We start from the raw sequence: 18,414 nt of genomic DNA on the forward strand, positions 1-18,414 counted from the left end.
TAACAGTGATTCTATTGTAAAAAGAGATGTAATGGCCTCTGGAGGAAATGTCACGAGACGGACAAAGAGACTTAAGCACACTTATTCTCAACATGCCCCTCAACTGCTGACAATAAGCTCCTGTTTAATGGTCCAGATTAAAGTGTGACATCTGAGCAGGAATCCTACAAGAGTTACACCTATTTCCAACTGTTAGGGTTGGATCAGTACTCTTAATGATATCAGCCCAATATCAATAAGACTTGCTTGCCTCTCTGCCCCAATTAAAATGCCCTTGCCTCCCACTTAACGTCCTGTTGGACTGATGTTATCCATTCTTATGGCCAGTGGAGGGCAGTATTACCATGGTCAATATTCCAGGGGACTCGTGGGCTGTAATTGACATATTGATTGATGAAAAAGTAGATCATTATAATAACCACAAAGCAAGATTTTGTTGTTGTTGTTGTGGTTGGTTTCTGAAAGACGATCAGACACAAATGGCCATTTCATCTTTTAGTTGGATTAAGATGATTGACTTAGACAACATTTTAAAATTTAAATGACAAAATGATAGAATGATAATGCTGACTAAGGTTCACTGACTGGCATCAGTGCCTCAGAGTGAAATGTACAGTAGTTGACAGATTGCATAACAACAGTTGGGTTTCTCTGGTTTCTTTTTGACATACATGTACAAACATGTCTATCTGGTTCTGCCTACAAGGTTTTCTCCATTGTACTTCCCCAGCGAGGTCTGCAACATCAGTGGAGATCAGTTTGTTTTCTATCCCAGCTTCCAGAAAGAGTGGAGGAAATCTGTCAGGAATAATGGCAACAATACATCTTGGCATTATTTTAAGTTCAACTCCCTCCTTTTTATTGTACTGTTCAAATATAGAAAGTACATGGGAAGTCTATCTTTCTTATCCTTCAATACTTTACACCTCTGTCTCACTCTCAAGAACTGGCTGGAGGGCAGACTCTCAAGGATTATTAATTTCAGTCTCCAGAGTTTCTAGGCATGCCCTTCATAATGGAAACAAAGAAGAAGACATTTAATGGTCATTCCAGTTCTCCCTCACTTTAAATGCTTTCGTTGTCTTTCCCCCTTCCCAATCATCTAAATATCCTTGTTAATGAAATAGTTTGGTACGATAAATCACAGTGGAGACATACAGTTTCATTTTATGTTAGATACATTCACACATGGGAGATTAATACAGCCCACATTATGCACTTACACAAGTTTACCACTAGATGGGGTGCCTCATCTTATTAGAGTGAAATCCGCTCTGGACGGGAGAGCCGATGACAGTATCATAATAATAGAATAAAGAGTAAAGTCATACACACAGTATAATAAGCTTTTTTAAGTACCAGGCAAACAAATTAAAACAATAATTCATAATACTTATCACAGAAGACACAGCTGTTGTGCTCAGTTTATTACCTGACAAGCTTTAAATGCAACCATTGCAGCGGCCCACTTCCGTATAAAGTCAGTTGCGGACTGAGGAGGTTTTGCAGTAACGAGTGGAGAAGTAATATTTCTAAGCACAGAGAGCTATATTAGTACAATTACACAACTTAATGTTTCATCTGCACACTCTTGTCACACTGAAAGTACACTCCAATGGTTAGATGGAGCAAGCTAAGCTACCTTACCAGTGGACAGCAGGCTAATTAACTAGCCAGTCAATTTACCACGGAAAGCAGGTCAATGTCCGTTCTGCTCCTATTTTATTTCTATGAGGCATCCATTCTAGTGCCACGTCTGATTTCACAATCGCTATTGGTTAATGTTTTCTGTCAATGAGTCAATCGGAGCAAAGCAAAAACTAAATCAGTCCATCTGTGTAACAGCTACTGCTTACAAATATACACCTATATGAACTCAGTATAGGTAAATAATATATAAAGTTCCATTCATCCATGATCTGTAACCCCTTACCTTACTCAGGGTCCCGGGGGGGAAGATGCTGACATTAAGCAAAGGCAGGGTTCACCCTGCACAGGTCATCTGTCTATCATGCTACTTACTGTATATCATCTTCCCCACATTCAGGTAAAATGGACCATGTGTTCTCCATTCAGAAGCTATCAAAGCGTATCAGCCAAGGTGAGCAGCAGTTTAGCTTTAATGTCGAAAATTGTCCAAAAAAACTTTTTTAGTTTGTTTATGTGAAGTTTTGCATTCTCAAAAGTCTAAACTTTTTTCTCCCAAGTTGGGAAACATCTGGTGAAATTGTTCAAATGGACAAGCTAGCAGCTAGCCTACCAAGAATGTGCCTGTATCATTTAGAACATATCTTTTTGTATCCATTTAAATAAACCAAGTAATTTGATTAATGTTTAACACAAATTTAGGATATTTAGTCACCAGCCTTTGGAACATTTGGTCATTTATTATTCCGACTGTTTACATGATCGGTAGGCTGTATTTGTCCTGAACCACATCACAAAACAATAATATTGGGCCAATCACACACCTGACTGGATCCACTAAAAATAGCACATTATTGATTAAACTGTCTTTATTAAATGCTTCACACAATACAAACAGATGGCATGAGAGGACCATTTGTGCCAATTACCCCCCCCATGAAATAATTACACAATTAGAACATTGTTGTTCTACTTTAATTCAGTTAATCAATTTATTTCATCCACATATACTTCTATGGCTACATATCTATATTTTTGATTTATGATTAGGAGATTAGGAGATTAGGATATTATGGATCAGATTCTGGTAGTTTTCAACCTGCTGAAAATGTATTAGAATGTATAGAATATGGGGGTATTTGTTGATTGGGTCACTTCACATTCATGGCAGAATATTGTTTGGAAGCATGGTAGCAAAAAACACACACAAAAAAAACAGACTGCATATTATATTTAAGTTAAGCCAACTTTTTGGTCAAGTGAGAAACAGTGAAATAAAAGTGAGCATTAAAACAGTTTAGAGTATATTCATTATTAAAAGATTAGGCTACGGATAATCTACCTCAACTTCACAATACCAAAACCTCTGCACAAAGTGGAGGTGAGTAAATCAGTAACAATGTCTGTGTGTGTATGCGTGCACTTATGCAATGAAACAGAGGGCCTGCTTGGCTTTATCTTTTTATAATGTAAATATTTGGCATTTCTAATGTTCTCATCTGCATGTGTGAAACTGTCTGTACACACAAGCAACTCAGCTGCTCGTGTTATCGATACCAGGAGAGATAACACAGTAAGTGTGTCCCTGTGTGAACTGGGCATGAGCACCAAAACACACCATTATCACACTCAGCTGTCACATGCAGTTAAAGTCAGAATAACATCCGCAATATGTTGAATAACTGCCTATTATAAACACTGAAAGCATGTCACAACCACCCCCCTCAATAAAAATGGTCGCTGCGCTGCAACTGTACAGTACGGTCTGTGACTATATTTGTCCTCCCCTCCTTCTCTCTCTTGCAAGGGGACAGGAGAGCCAAGAGTTGGACGGGAGCCAAAAGAGGCCGGCCCACCATGCAGCTGAAACTTTTACAAGCCAAGCAGGAAGAGACACAGGGAGCGATCGGAGAAGAAAAGGAGGAAAAGTGAGAGACATCTGAGCTCCTTTCTCTCCTTTCTGCCTGTCTCTCGCCTCTCTGTCTGTCTGTGTGCGTGTGTGTCTCTCTCTCTCTTTCTTATTCCTTGTTAAAGCCATACTGTATTTGCCCGCCTTCATTGGCAGGGGGTAAGTATAGGGCTGGAGGACATGGCGGGGAGAGGAGGGGTGGGGGACTTTGGGTTCAGAGAGTTCAGCTGAGGAGAGAAATAAATGCATAAACAACAAAGGAGACGTGACGTCAGGTTGAGGGGCTGTCCAACCTGCTGGCTGAATCTGAGCCTCCATGGAAGAACCGGATTGTTCGCACCACATGTGTGTGTGCGCGCGCCTGTGTACAGTATGAATGTGTGTGTGTATGTGTGTGTGCGTCCATTGTCCTATCTTCGAGAAAAGACTCATGTGGAGTTTAAGCAGAGAAGCTGGACTATTGTGGTCTGTTTTGTCTCCGTGGTGAGTGTTTGAGGACTGGGAGAACCCTCCAAAAATGTGTGAGTGTGTGTGTGTGTGTGTGTGTGTGTGTGTGTGTGTCAATTGGAGGACTCAACTCAGGTATTACAGCAGCTGCAACGAGGAATTGACTGTCTTGAGTACAAAAGCTTTCTTCTTTGTCTTCAAGTAGATGATGTAAGTTGGAAAAGAAAAGAGTATTTGTTTGACATTTAATAAGTATTCCTGTTTTTTTTTTCCTTCTCAGAATTAGCATTTTTCAAATTTACGTCAGCTCAGAAGTGAAGTCCGATTGGTTGGCTCGGCTTGGGATACCCGCTCAAACGCTAGTGATTGGTTCGCAACCTGGCCGTGGAGAAGGTCAGCCATTTATGAACAGATGGATTTATGTTTTTTCTCCTAATGATTGGGGTCATCTAGAGGCGACGGCACACTGATCCGAGATCATTGCCGTTCAACTGTCTCGCTGGTGTGAGAAAGCAAAGGGAGGCCTGGGAAAGATGCCAACGGCTGGAGGGGAAAAAAAGTGACATTCTCTGAAATATCCACCCTCCTCGCTCATTGATTCATTTCGCTGGACTCCCTCAAAACCCTCCCAATGAGGAGGGCAGCTATTATCCTGGATGGAGGGAGGGGACACATTTACGATGGGATGGAGGAGGATGCAGAGAAAAGCAAGCAGAATGAAGATGGAAAAAAAACCTCTCCTCTTTGAGGCGAGAGAACTTGACGAAGTCAAATGTCCATCAGATTGGATGCTGAATATCAAGCTAGTTTGGGCTTTTTTTGAATCTATAGACTGTAAAGTCATCGTGAGACGTAACAATAAGGCAGATGTACTTGTCTCTCTCGCCATCTGTCTGTCGCTGCAGGATGGAATAAGTACGGTACAAGGTGAGAGGTGTGTTTTGGATGTTAGATGATTAACATACACATTCTCAGAGTGCTCTCAGCAGCTGTCCCGCTGATTTGTGTCACCGCTTCTGCTCACAACAGTTTCTTCTCTTTCTTTTTATCGTCGGTCTGTGTCTCACTCTCTTTCTTAACTCTTTTTCCCTGACTCCTCCTCTGTTTCGCTACAGCATGTCCCTCCCTTCCTCTTTCTGTCTCTATACCCCCCTCCCCTCCCTTTTCTCCCCTTCCCTCTTGGCAGCAGTGCCAAAGTGGGCAGGCGGACCGAGGCAAACACAGCACAGGGCAGAGCAGAGGGCGATCCAAAGGCTGGCGAATTGATTATGAGTATGTGTGTGTTTTAAAGTGTCCTCCGTCTGTGTGTTTGTCTCCGCGTTGGTCATACGCAACTGCAAGTAACGTGAGTCCATTGTGAGTCAGTGTTCTCTTCTCGTTGTGCTCCGTGGGTTCGATGCTGTGGCTTGTGTGTGTTTTTCTGTGTATGTGTTATAGGGCTGTGTGAGAGCAGACGTCCCTCTGTCACCCTGTGTATGGACAGACGCACTCACGCCAGTAGGAGGGGATTGTGGGAAGGGGGTGTAACTCTCAGAGGGTGTGCTCTACTCCTCTCTTTTCCCTTCTTCCCGCCATCACGGCCCTCTTCTCCTCCAGTCCTCCGGCCCAGCCCGCCGCTCACGTACAGGCTCCAGGTATTTTTCGTTTTTTATCCTGCGACACCTCTTCCCATCTTTCTCACAGCCCTATGATCTTTCTCCGCCAGTTCCTCTCACCCTCTCCACTGTCCTACATCACGGTCTTCCTACTGTAAATGTGTCTATCGTCGTCACTTGCCACGCTGCAATCCGCTCGCCGCCATCTTTTTCTCCATGGACATTTCAGGAGAAACTTTTCTAGAGCTCAGAGGGACTCCCTGACTCCCTGCTGACCATCTTCTTTCTCTTGCTTCCATTATCTCTTTTTTTTCTCTGTCCCCGTCCCCTTCTTCCCTTTCCCCTCTGTGCTCTTGGACAGCAGGCGCTGACAGGGTGGTAAACAGTCTTTCTCTTGCTTTCCATACCAAACAGGTGTGTCTTTGTAGACTGGCAGGAGAAAGGACAGGCCTCCGTGGTTACTTTCTGACCTCAGAGGTTTCGACCGAGCCACAGAGCTGTTGTTGTGTCCAGGTCAGTACAAGTTTAGCTGCACCCACAGGACAAGTGCGACACTTGGTAGCTCTCTCATTATCCAGAGCTGTTATGATTGCTGGTATGAGGGCATTATTGACTTTGTTTCCCTTCGTGCGCTGTTTGCACTTTCTATCACTGTTAAAACTCAGATAATGTGGCAGTTGTTTCGCAGGAACACACCTGTTTGTTTTATCTGTCTGTTACCGAGAGGTGTGACGGTTTGTCAAAAGGTGGCAAACTGTAGGGTTGGCCTCGGCACACTACATCATAGCTTACTGTATATGACACTTTGCACTCTACAGGAAACGGAGGCAGAAATGAAACCGAGTTTGGTCAAACAGGCAGACGACGCTGTAAAAAAAGTTTGTGCCCCTCAGTTGTTCTTTCTCATCGTGTCAGTAAAGCTGTCGATTTCTTTCCACCAGTGTGACGAAAAAGCGGCATAGAAGTAGATATCTCTCACTCAGCCTACTGTACGTATGACACTGCAGATTTGGATTAGTCTCATGTCAGCGGGCAGAATGCCAAGAAACAAACATATATTAATGTTGTACTCTCTGAGTTAGATAAAACAGGATCAATTCATCAGCATCTAATTTTATATTTCCGCCTATAGAGGGGACATATGAAATATCTGCACATTGTATGTACAACTAGACTTGAAGTGGACTGATTATTTTTAGAACTGTATCTTGATTGAAATACAGGTTGGTGTTAAGATGGCGTCTTCGTGACACGTGTTTATGAAACAGTAAATATGGGCAGACCTTTTTAACGTGGCCCAAACAATTCACGAGTACACCACTCCTAATTCCTCTGCATCAGCCTCCGTCATGTAAAAACGTTCGGCTTTCGCATCTGAGCAGCAAATGAATTGACAAAAGCGAAGCGAAAGAAGCTCCCTTTGTGTATATCGACATGTGACGGTGACAAGAGGAAAATGTTAAGAAAGAAGAAGCTGTAGAAAGAGAGAGAGAGAACAAGGGTTACAGAGACAGAGAGAGAGGTAGGAGTGGGAGAGCGCTTTCCCCGCCCCTCTCTTATCCTCAGATGAACTTATCGTGTTGCCTCATAATGTTTCTGAGTTTTTCTCCTAGAGGCAGTCAGGCTAACTTCCTGCATTCAGCCTCAACAGAGCTGATTGGTTGATATCTTGGCTGACCAGCCGCGGTTTTGCAGTGAGGCAACAGGAAGTTTCTCATCTGATGCAGGAAGCTGCAGCTGCTTCGTCCTGACATACACCACTTTGCACTCTTGCACGCATACTCTTTGTATACATGCACACAAATGTGCATGCATGCGATGTATATGTGTGCATGTGTGTGTGTGTGTGTGTGTGTGTGTGCATAGTCTGCTCTTTGTGGTATTTATGAATGCTATAACATGTGGGCGTGTAGCAACACGCCAGGCCAGGCATCAGAGCTATCAGAAACATTTGAAACCATGGTAACTGCACATCCTATCAGAGCATTAGCAAAAACATAGGCAAGTGGAGAAGAGGAGAGGAGATAGAGAGAGCAAATGAAGAGGAGGAAATACATCTTTCATAGGTTTTAGAAACACATCTGGCTATGGAGTAAATTGGAGAGTATATTTTAGATAATACACCAGTGACTCGGAAATAGCCCTCTTTTTTATTATCAGCATAATAACTAATTCTCTTGAAGAAACCAGTTTATATACATATTCAATTTCTAGTAGTGAATCGTGATTATTCAACGTAGCTCCACTTCTGTGTCTGTATCTATGGATGAAAGGGTTAGTTGGACGCTGTGATAGTCAACACAATGGCTACCTTATAATCCTGCCTTATCTGGGTCATACTATCTATGTTTACCTAGCTCATGCCTGTGAGCCTGACATGTGTGTGTGCAGCCATGTATCTTGCAAAACAGAGAAGTTGATGGCAAAAGGACTGGAAGCATTTGTTTAAAGTGAACTTTTAGTCTGTCGGGATCAGAAAGGATGAGCTTCTTTCATGTATACAGGTCAAGCAACAGTCTTCAGTGTCGGGTTGTGTGTGAGTACATGCATGGCAGCGTATTTCTGTATATGAGCATGAGCCTTGTGTGTTTGTGCTTGGTTAATGAAATACACAGAATCTGAGAGAGGGCACCATGCCAAGTAGGCACAGACGAGGCTGACTGTAGAAATCAAGCATTCTTAGGGAGTTGGGAAGAAAGCAGGTAAAATAAAATCACCATTATTGGGGATCGGCCCTCTTTCTCTTATCTCCCAGATGCCTGGACATCGTTTTTTCTCCAGAGAAAGACTGGACGCCAGTAAGACAAGACATCCGTTTGCATCTTTTTAACTGTGGGAATTCTCCGTCCTGCCATTTATTGTGTGGCATACTTCCTCTGCCAACTCCAGCTCCCCCACCGCTCCTCCTCCTCTTTGCCCACCATCACCACCTCCTTCCTCCCTCATTGAAATTCTGCCTGGCACACAGACACTGCCCATTCTTGGCACAAAGCTCAGAGAGAGAGAGAGAGAGAGAGGGAGAGAGAGAGAGAGAGAGAGAGAGAGAGAGAGAGAGAGAGAGAGAGAGAGAGAGAGAGAAACAGAGACAGAGAAAGAGACAAGAACCTGTACCAATCGTCTGGTGCCCCCTCCGTTGTGTCTGCCAAGCATTCATCCCACCTCGTGGACCAAGGGACCAGGCAAGCCAATAGGTATTTCCCTGCCTCCGCTTCCTGTGAAAATCTGCTCCAATTTCTGAGGAGTTTTGTTGGCAACTGAGTGTGCTGTGTGTGTTTGGGGATTTGCTGATTAATTTCTGTGCTTACGTCATTTGTATTGGATGAGGAATGAATCCGATAAAACCTGCATCCTTCCCGAGAGGAAGCTACGGCCTATCGCTTCCACAATGTTATTTTTTCGTCTTCATTTTTGCACGTTTTGATTCGTCAAAGATGGCACAGTCGTGGTTTTTGTGTTCTGATAGCATAGCAGGTTGACGTTAAAAGTTTGTAAAACCTGTATAATAAATGCTGGTGATTCAGTTTAGCAGCCATTTTGATTTTTGTTCTTTGAACTTTATGAATAAAAGAGCAGAATAAGTAAAGAATTTGATCGTAACATCTTGTCATTATCGTGTTCATGTTTTAATTTTCCATTTTTATAATTGTGCCGTTATTATAAAAAATAATTTATTTAAAAAAAAGAAAAATGTTGCAATTTCAAAGCAAAGTCAGGTATAGACTTTATGTGCTGTTGCTGTACATCTGTTTGTTATAGAAAAAGATCAAATTGCCTTTGACATGCGTTTTTTTTTAACTGTCACCCAAGAAAGATTTACATATTAAAGCAGGAAACAGAAAACATATCTTGGTTAATCACAGAGTGGATTCATCAGAGGGAAAATAACATATGGTCCTTGTTTCTTGGCTTACACAAAATACTGCTAATATGAATTCACTATACTTTAGCTGCAATACTGCTGTAACAAATGCATACTGTCTGATAGGCAGATGAGCTTAACACAACAGGCCACATTTCTCCTTTCCTCATCGTTTCTTTAGGATCCTCTCAGCTTCCCCGTTGGCTGGAGGCTCATTTATTTTTGAGCTGTTGACAGAGAAAATGATTTGCCCCAGACCAGCCATGTGTGCACCTTTTATGTGCCATAGACAAAGTCCACGATCACAGACAACAGCAACCAATAGAGCTCACATGACTGACCGAGTTTGGCCTCTGTGTTTCCAAAACAGTCGGTAGTCGTGCAGGGGACGGGGCACCAATTTTCGCAATTAACCCAGAAGCACAGAAATTCCCACAAGCGTTTAAGGTTTAAATATTTTTTTTTCATTCAAGGCATTGCTCAGATTTCCTGTTAAATCCTCATTAATTTGACCCATTTCAATGAATTTGACACCACATAGTGTCATATCCCTATTAGTCAGCCTTCCAAACAGCTCCAGTCAGGGGACGTCTCTCTGCAGCCAAACACAGCTCGTAGATCTGTCACTGGCACGGTGGCAGAGTTGGGCATCATGCCAACACCCCCCCACCCCCTTCTGTCTGTCTGGTCTTCAGTAATCAGACTAGCAAGGTCTACTGCATGCTAACTATGGTCTGGTCTGGTCTCAGGGGTTGTGGCTGTATGCTAATTTATGCAAGCAGTGTACCTCCTAACCCCTTCTCTGTCTATGTGAGGCCCAGGTCTGGCATTTAGTCTGGCACTCATTAACCCTTCCCATCCTACTGTGTTAACATGCTGGCCCGTTGCAACCTGAATGCCGTCAGAGTTTAGCGGTGAGCTATCCGAGGAGGAGCCTTTGATGGAGCTGGAGCTGAACTTTTAATGGTGACATGCTGTATGTGATGATGCTTTTTCTCAGGCTGATACGTATCGGTGGAGTTGCTCTCTTATGTTGTACCTGTGATGGTCGAGTCTGTTGGCTTCGTATCGCTGCTTGGCACAAAATTGATTCTTCATCACTGTTGATAGAAAAGCCTGGTGAGACAGCCGGCTTGAAAAAAAAATCTCGGAAAGGTAGACCTTATAGTGTTTTTAAGCAGACCTAAAATGGCCGATGTGCGAGACGCCATTTTGTGTTTCCTTGTTGTGGTTTGGGGGGCAGAATCCCAGCCTCGTATTCAATCAGAGGCAGCTGGAGGAAGCTATATTTGCAGGCATCTGTGTGTGTACCTCCGTCTGAGAAGCAGCAGCCAGCCTACTCAGGGATAGCCCACTGGAATGAGCTCAGTTTTTGGCAAAAACGGAAACGAATTCCTGGCACAGTCGAGCAGCTCTTTTTTTTTTCCCTTTTCGATCACATGCCAGAGAAGCCAGTGAGTTGTTTGTTGGGCTTTCACACATTAGTGCTCTCACTTTCCGTTGTCTGCTTATCATTAAATGATTTGTCTTTGATTTATTTGAATGGAACGGGTTTCTTGGAGACGTTCAGCTCTACATCAAAAATATAAGGAGCTGGGGTTGATCGGTAAGGATATGCCAATATGTAAAATCTTCTTTTGTAAAGAAGTGACGTTTCTCCAAAAACTTGACTGTTGAAGGCTTGTTTTCATGAAGCAGTATTCCACGATATCTGGGGATTTTTGTACTATTTCCATGAACAAAAACAAAGAATCAGACACAGAGATAAAACTGAAGATACGATCGCAATCCTTTGTGCTGGGACTCAATTGAATCAGCTGAAAATGTAATGTAAATATTCAAGAAGTCTTGCCCAGTTTTATCTTGCATCTATTTTACAGAGAAATAGTTATACATAATGAATTAAAATAACCCTCTCTGTCTCTTTACCTTTTAGAGTTACCTTTGTGGATCTTTGATGTGGAAGCAACGTGGATGCTGTCCTTGGGGCTGAGGTAGTAGATTGAATAGTTGTGGGGTTGTGTAACCTCTTTTTGAGATAACTATACAATCTACTGTCTTTCCCAAAGAGACAGCTGAGTCAGCCACTCGCCGACTGTCATCTCCAGATGGGCAATCATGCAATCCAATCAACATAGGCACTGTGTCAACCATTGTTATGTTTTTTTGCTAGAGCAGCTCAATTCGGTCCCATGTGTCCTAACAGGACGTGAATGTGCGGTGTGTTTGATCTGGGCTCTCTCAGGGTGAGGTAGTAGGTTGTATAGTTTGGTGGGTGGGATTGCACCCTGCTCAGGTGATAACTATACAGTCTATTGCCTTCCCTGAGCAGCTCACTGAACACGCAAGAATACTCAACACACTCTCATGATAGCATCAAATTTATTTGTGTTTTCAGGAAGAAAGGAGCGAGTAGATAGGCGCTGCAAAAGCTTAGTGATGAACTGATCGAAGCTGTCAACTGACAAAACTATGTGCACCTCAATAAAGTCATACTTGCCTCAAATCAGTTGTCCAAAATTCAGTGAATGAGATCTGGAAGTTGTTTGTTTGTCACCTCCTGCCACTTCGATGGTTTCGTGCTTTGTGTACATCAGCTGCTAGTGAATGTGTTAGTCTATAGCACCCTCTAATGGAAACTCATGAGATAGCTTTGACTTGAATAAAGTTTGCAGACAATGCGGCAGGCTAATGAAATGCCATGGTGGAGTTCATGTTTGTTGTATTGCTTTTGTGTTACAGGATGAGTTGAATTAACTACACTACACACACACACACACACACACACACACACACACACACAAACCAGCTGCCTGTATTAATAAAGCCTTAAACTATTGTTGGATGCAGTGATTGTCCTATTTTCTTGCGAGTGTGAAAAACCTCCTGATATATTCACACAAACTCAGACCTCAAACACACTGGACTTAAAATGACTGTGGTCCGTTGTCAGGGCGTGGTCTTCCCTCCTGACCCGCAAGTCTCCGTGCGATTGGCTTGGCTGCCTGTTATTGATCGGCGAACTTGCTTGTCCCCATGGTAACAGTTCAGCCTCACAATGAAGTGCCTCCATATTTGGCTGTAAGCCTGTTGGATTTTGGGGATGCGACAAGCGTAGACCACAGGGTTGACTGCTGAGTTGGCATGAGACAGAAGAATACCTGGAAAAATGGATTTGGTACTGTGAGATGTCACTGTAAGCACTGGTAAGTAGTGTTACCTGTAAATATGTGAGATTTACAGCATCTGGGGGAACTTTTTCAAATTAATCTCTCAACTCAAAAATCATAAAAAAAAAAAACATGACTAATTGTAGACTTTGTAAGTAGTAGAAAAGCTCCTGTCACCTGCCTGTATAGAGTGCCCCCCGTGTGACAGCATGAGGACCATGAAACAACAGCAGACAGTTCATCAGGTGCAGAGGTATCCAGCAGCCAGCAAACAAAATGAGAACCAGAGCCAGGGAGCAGGCCAGCCTCTTCTCCCTGAGCAGGGAGGCCTGAGCTTGAGGGCAGCTCTCCTTCAGACGGCCCTGCAGGCTCCAGAAGATTTGAGTGTAGAGGAGAATCATGACCAGCAGGGGTGCCATGACGCATCCCAGGAAGTTGAAGTAAACCATGAAGGGAAGGGTGATAACTGAAAGGAAGGTGCAGGGTGGAGACATGGAGGAAGAGGAGGATGTATTGGTGGAACCAGGTGCTAGAGAGGAGTAGTTGTTCCAACCAAACAGCGGGGTGAACCCCAGCAGACAGGAAAGTGTCCAGCACACAGATACGACCATCCATGTACGCCTCTGTGTTGCCAAACCTTTGTATCTTAGGATGAGGCATGAAACAGACAGAGAGAATCAAATACAGTTATTTGTACACATCAATAAGCAGACATGTTCTCCATATAGCTTTCTGTGTACCTCACCTGAGCGGTGTGTGTAACCGGAGGTATCGGTCCACGGCGATAGCAAGCAGTGACAGCACAGAGGCCTGGGTCAGCACGAGCACGACACAGCTGAGAAAAAGGCACAGGTCAGGGGTCACACTCACCCAGCCATCCAACAGTACAGCCAGGGGCACGGCAGCCGCACCCACTAGGAAGTCAGCCACTGCCAGGGAAACGAGGAAGCAGAAGGTGGGCTCCCGGAGGGAATCCCGGATACCAATACACACCGCACACACCACCAACACATTGCCAAGGCAACAGGCCAAAGCAATCAGCACTTCTAGTACTGTGTAGGCCACCCAAGCCCACTCAGCCATCACTGAAGATGGAGACCAGGGAAGACAGAAGCTGTGAGCTTGAATAGAGCAGGTTTCCTTTAAGGCGGAGGACAGGTGGGATAGATTCCACAGGAGAGTTAAGTCCAACATAATCCTGTGGCTGCTGCTCTGATAGGGAGTTCCTTCCTGCTTCCAGCTCTTGGCTTCAAATGACCAGAATTGCATCAAACGGATGCTTTTTATATGCAAACATGCATGCGCTTCTGTGTGCACACACAACAATAGGCGTGCACTCCAAGGAGAGGCATCTGTATTTCATCAGTGAGTGAAACTCCTTTTCTCACGCTGAGTAATGCACCTCAGGAGAGGACCTCTGGATGAGCCATGTCACATTTCCCCCAAACAAGTCTGTTCTATATTTCCAGTGTGACTCAGATCTTTTTCTTGAGTAAAAGTAATAAACATACGATGTAGAACGGAAATACGTTTGTACTTAAAATATCGAAATGTCAAGAGTTTAATTATGTTACTTATAAGCATACAAGCAACCAAAGATGTAAAATATAGGTAGTGGAGTATAAGTAACCATATCCTCTTAGAAATATAGTGTAGTAACAAAGTACATCAAAGTAGTAAAACTAAAATAAAATGGAAGTACACTAGTGAAATACAAGTTTTTAGTTCATATACTTACCAGCACTCTTTACTGTAATATTTCATATTACTACACGTTTGTCACAATTGCCAGAAAATAACAATAGGCTCTGCAGTGGAGGCTGGCCTTGCATTGGTCCCGCATGTGTGTGTGTGTGTGTGTGTGTGTGTGTGTGTGGCCCCATCATTTGACTATCAACTTGGATTGCTCTGTTTTGGCAACTCCAAACAAAATAACATCTGATATGTTCAGTATGTGTGTCTGTGTGTCCTGCTACTCTGTAGGGCTTTTCATGCTTACTAAATACACTTAGCCCCAGTCTAAGTGAGCCATTAGCCTCGGGCCAAGACAGCGTTCACACTTGCACAATCCTGGCTCATTCCAAAGTGGGCTAAAGTCGATTTATAGCCCCGGCTGGGTTAACAACGTGTAAAGGGACTGTTATCTCAGGGTGAACTCTTAGCTCAGCACAATAATCAGCCCTGAGCTTAGAATATACAGGGTGAAAAAACCCCATCAGTGTAGAAGGGGACTTTGTAGATGTTACTGATTAACAGGTGTTTTTAGAGACGCCATTCAATGCTCACTTTGCATACAGTTTTGGCTATGGGTGTGTGTTTGCTTCAGTTTGTAAGCACATCTGTGTTTGCTTGATGATATGCAATGCACAGTACACATTTATTCAAATAGACAGACAGACAAAATATATCAGGCATTCTCAAAATATGTTTTATTTATTTCAACTAAATCAACTTACACTAACTTGACACAACCAAATGATATTTACACAACCTCATTTTAAAGAATTCTATAAAATGATCTTATCTTTGCTGAATATCTGCAATATAGAATCACAAAAAAAAACAGAACAACACACCATTACTTTAAGAGCAATTTAAGTTCTACTTATAAAGTAGATATTATAGAATAACCTTTAAGGTTTACATACGTTTTAACGCCAGTCTGCACTACAGTGTTTCATCTTCTGGCTTTTCAAATACTCAGTACTCATTTGTTGCCACATGCCATAGAATTAGAAGCAACAGAAAGGACATCCAATCGGTGCTGCACACTTGAATGTGTTTTTCAGCTGCAAACTAAATGATATGACTGTATTGTGATGAAACACATCAATGAGGTGTTAATATAAACATTTCCGACCAATAAAATTGGTATTTCATGGGTTAAATAGGTCCGCCTCTCTCTCTCTCTCTCTTCTTACACTGTGTTACAGTCTCCTTGTAGGCTTCTCAACGTCTTCTCATCGAACCGGTAGGTGAGCTTCCGCTTCACCTTCTTTATCTCACCGGTGCGGGAGTAGTTCCTCAGCGCCCGGGCCATCTTCTGGTAGGTCATGGTCTTGCGATTACCTTTCCGCCGGCCCCAAATTTGCGCGAGGCGCTCCTTGTTTTGGGAGGAGAACTGGAATGTGCCAGAAGAGGATTGGACCCACCAGATGCAGCTCCGCATTGATGGAGTCTGGAGCATCTCGAACAGGAACTGGAACAACCGCTCCTTCCTCTTTCCTGCCAAGGAGGAAGGGGATGCAAATGATAATGTGAGGTGACAGTGACTCATACGGTGTGTACGTGGAAGAGGCAACCTAACGGAGAGCTTCACAGTAAATACATGGGTTTGTACTGCTTGGGGATGCTCGTGTCTATATACCTGAAAGTGGGGCAAGAGGCAGGGACTCTCTGTCCTTCCTGCCTCCCCTGTCGGATGACGGTGAGGGTGAATCTTGGTATTCCTGGTACTGGGAGCTACTGGACAGCGAGTCAGAGTCAATGTATGCAGGTGCCTCGTAGGAATACGCAATGTGGCCCTGAAGCAAACGCATATCAAATGTTTAAAATTCACCAATATAACCATATTCTCATAAACCACCAACATAGTCAAAAAATCTCATTTGTCACATTTCGCTAAGAAAACTGTAACGAAGCTTTAATTTACTAGAAGAAGAATCTGAGGTCCTTGAACTCACCCACTGGTTGTCATGGTGACTAGGCCATGCTGGAGGCAGGACCTGCTCTTTATAATCCTCGTTAGGAGTGTGAGACCCACAGTGCCACTCATATGGATGCTGACCTGACCAGCTGTTCTCTAAGAAGAAAGGGGCAGAGCATACCGTCAGATAAAAGATGTGGAAACATAGAGGCACCGATATCATACCATGATCACCACGCTGACCTATGATCCTGGTGCCCTGGTGGGAGTGTGTGTGTGTTTGTTGCTCCAGGGTATTTGGAGGTGAAGCGGGTGTGTGTGCAGGTTGGACCTCCAGTGAGTGCTCCTGCAAGTACTCCTCGATGACCTCCAGGTCCACCTCGGGGCAGGAGGAGGGAGCCACCCTGCTCCAGGCCCCCCGACCTCCACTCAGCCTGAGCTCGGTCACATAAGCCATCTGACAGACATAGACAAGGAAATTCAGAAATATTTTTTTTCCTTTGGTGCATTAATTGTGTGATGCTGACAGAGAGAACATACTTTGCATGATAGGTGACATTTATTAGGTGTTGGCATTATTATCAGACTGCACACCTGCTCATTGTTTCATGAAAACTCATGGTCATTTTGTAGTGGTGCACATTTGAGCTGTGGTGCATCATCCAATGAATACTTTCAGAGTAAAATCATCTTACTCCGAGATCCAAAGATCAGGGATGCACTCAGTCATCAATTTTAAATGAGATGTGTTTTCTACATAATATTAAACAGCAGTGACCATTCTTTTTTCCCATCTAGCATAGATTTGTCGAACACAAAAATGACACTCTAATGACACAATAAACCAACCTGAGCTGTGTGTGGGTGTCTTTGTTGCCTTCAGACTGAGCCAGGTAACAACGCGGTGACCATGTCTATTTTAATTTGACTGGCAAATTTATGCAAGTATTTGTGCTTTCATCAGCACAGGTAACAGTGATGTGTGGCTTCGCTGCTATTCTTACAAATAACCTCTTACTCTCAGCCAACATCAATTACAGTTACTGAAGATGATATTTGATCGCACACTATTACTGAAACATCTACTTACATAATAGAAACAATTTATCTGTGTCATCTATGGGCTACCTTATAAAACAAAAAGAACACATACAGATTAATAAATAACTAAGAAAATCAGACTTACTGTCTCCATTTCTGCCAGCATACTTAAAGGACAATCTGAAAACGAGAAATCACATTTGTGAGACACCAGAATCAAAACTCACAAAATAAGTGAGAAGTGAAAGAAGCTGTCACACATACTTTTCTAACTTATCTGATAGAAAGTCACGACAGCAAAAAAGAAATAAAAATAGTCAGAACCTGAATGAATGAGCACAAGGAGGAAATGTGTACCTTGTTAAGTCAGAGTTGTGTGCTCCTGTGTCTGGTCCAGTGAAGTAGTATCCTCAGACAGTAGAGGGTGGAGACATGAGAATGTGCATGCCTCACCTGTGTGATGCTCCACCTGGAGGTCACCTCTCTTATAGTCTTTGAACACTTGGCCAAGCCCCTTTGCCCAAATTTGTTGTTAAGAGTGGGAGTGGCTTACAACACATTTTCTTTCTTTACAAATTGTCGATTTCAAATAGCAGCTAGAGATTCACTGAGTATTTCTGGCTTGTGACATTTCATTTTATGGAATTGAAAAATGTTATCTGTGGTTTCTTATCATGGAAGGTAGCATGGAAGATAATGTGGCTTTATGTTTCTGGCTTTGCAGAAAAGACTGAACAGTGTGGTGATAATTGACTCCCAGGAGTGGGGAAGATAGGACAGAGAGGGAGGGAATGAGATTATAGGAGAAATACGTTTTGTGGAAAGATGGATCTAACATCTGGGATGTATATTAAAAAACTCCACGCAGGTGATGCACCCAGGTGGCAAACTGTGGTTCTGAAAAGTGAAGCGAACGTGGAAGTGCCCTGGCCACCACGTGGAAGTGCCCTTGCCACCACGTGGAAGTGCCCTTGCCACCAGGGGTCGACTCCTCTGGTTGCAAAAAGAAGGCCGATTGCATGGAAGTCTCTGAAAAAATGACACTAACCTACTTAATCTTTGAACATTGTGGACATTAGTTTATGGTCTCAATCACTAGT

The 18,414-nt window shown here is 43.3% G+C and overlaps 2 protein-coding genes and 1 long non-coding RNA gene across 6 annotated transcripts; 1 reads left to right on the top strand and 2 right to left on the bottom strand.

The window, feature by feature from the left end:
• Window positions 1–4,945: 4,945 nt before the first annotated feature.
• Window positions 4,946–12,306, top strand: LOC311016817. Of its 3 annotated transcripts, none has more exons than XR_014597539.1 (4): window positions 4,946–5,275; window positions 5,441–5,637; window positions 6,013–8,789; window positions 11,394–12,306. It is a non-coding gene; the product is annotated as an uncharacterized lncRNA (long non-coding RNA). The 3 variants fall into 3 exon arrangements; XR_014597540.1 differs by having other exon boundaries at window positions 5,119–5,275; window positions 6,013–6,111; XR_014597541.1 differs by lacking the exon at window positions 6,013–8,789 and having other exon boundaries at window positions 5,119–5,275.
• Window positions 12,307–12,340: 34 nt separating this feature from the next.
• LOC311016816 (adenosine receptor A1) lies at window positions 12,341–13,860 on the bottom strand. 2 transcript variants are annotated; one of them, XM_084014768.1, is made up of 3 exons: window positions 13,373–13,860; window positions 12,809–13,272; window positions 12,341–12,618 (listed from the first exon to the last, which is right to left on the bottom strand). In XM_084014768.1, exons 1-3 carry the CDS (start codon window positions 13,819–13,821, stop codon window positions 12,407–12,409), a joined length of 1,125 nt encoding a protein of 374 aa, XP_083870894.1. In that variant the 5' UTR covers window positions 13,822–13,860; the 3' UTR covers window positions 12,341–12,406. The 2 variants fall into 2 exon arrangements, with proteins under 2 accessions (XP_083870894.1, XP_083870893.1); XM_084014767.1 differs by having other exon boundaries at window positions 12,805–13,272; window positions 13,373–13,855.
• A 1,231-nt stretch (window positions 13,861–15,091) lies between these two features.
• Window positions 15,092–17,763, bottom strand: LOC311016759 (transcription factor Spi-B). The gene is made up of 6 exons (XM_084014684.1): window positions 17,672–17,763; window positions 17,460–17,494; window positions 16,517–16,730; window positions 16,311–16,429; window positions 15,995–16,151; window positions 15,092–15,852 (listed from the first exon to the last, which is right to left on the bottom strand). Exons 2-6 carry the CDS (start codon window positions 17,478–17,480, stop codon window positions 15,545–15,547), a joined length of 819 nt encoding a protein of 272 aa, XP_083870810.1. The 5' UTR covers window positions 17,481–17,494; window positions 17,672–17,763; the 3' UTR covers window positions 15,092–15,544.
• Between the last annotated feature and the right edge of the window lie 651 nt (window positions 17,764–18,414).

The sequence above is a fragment of the Eutrigla gurnardus genome, assembly GCF_963514095.1.
Source record: "Eutrigla gurnardus genome assembly, chromosome: 8".
Lineage (NCBI taxonomy): Eukaryota > Metazoa > Chordata > Actinopteri > Perciformes > Triglidae > Eutrigla > Eutrigla gurnardus.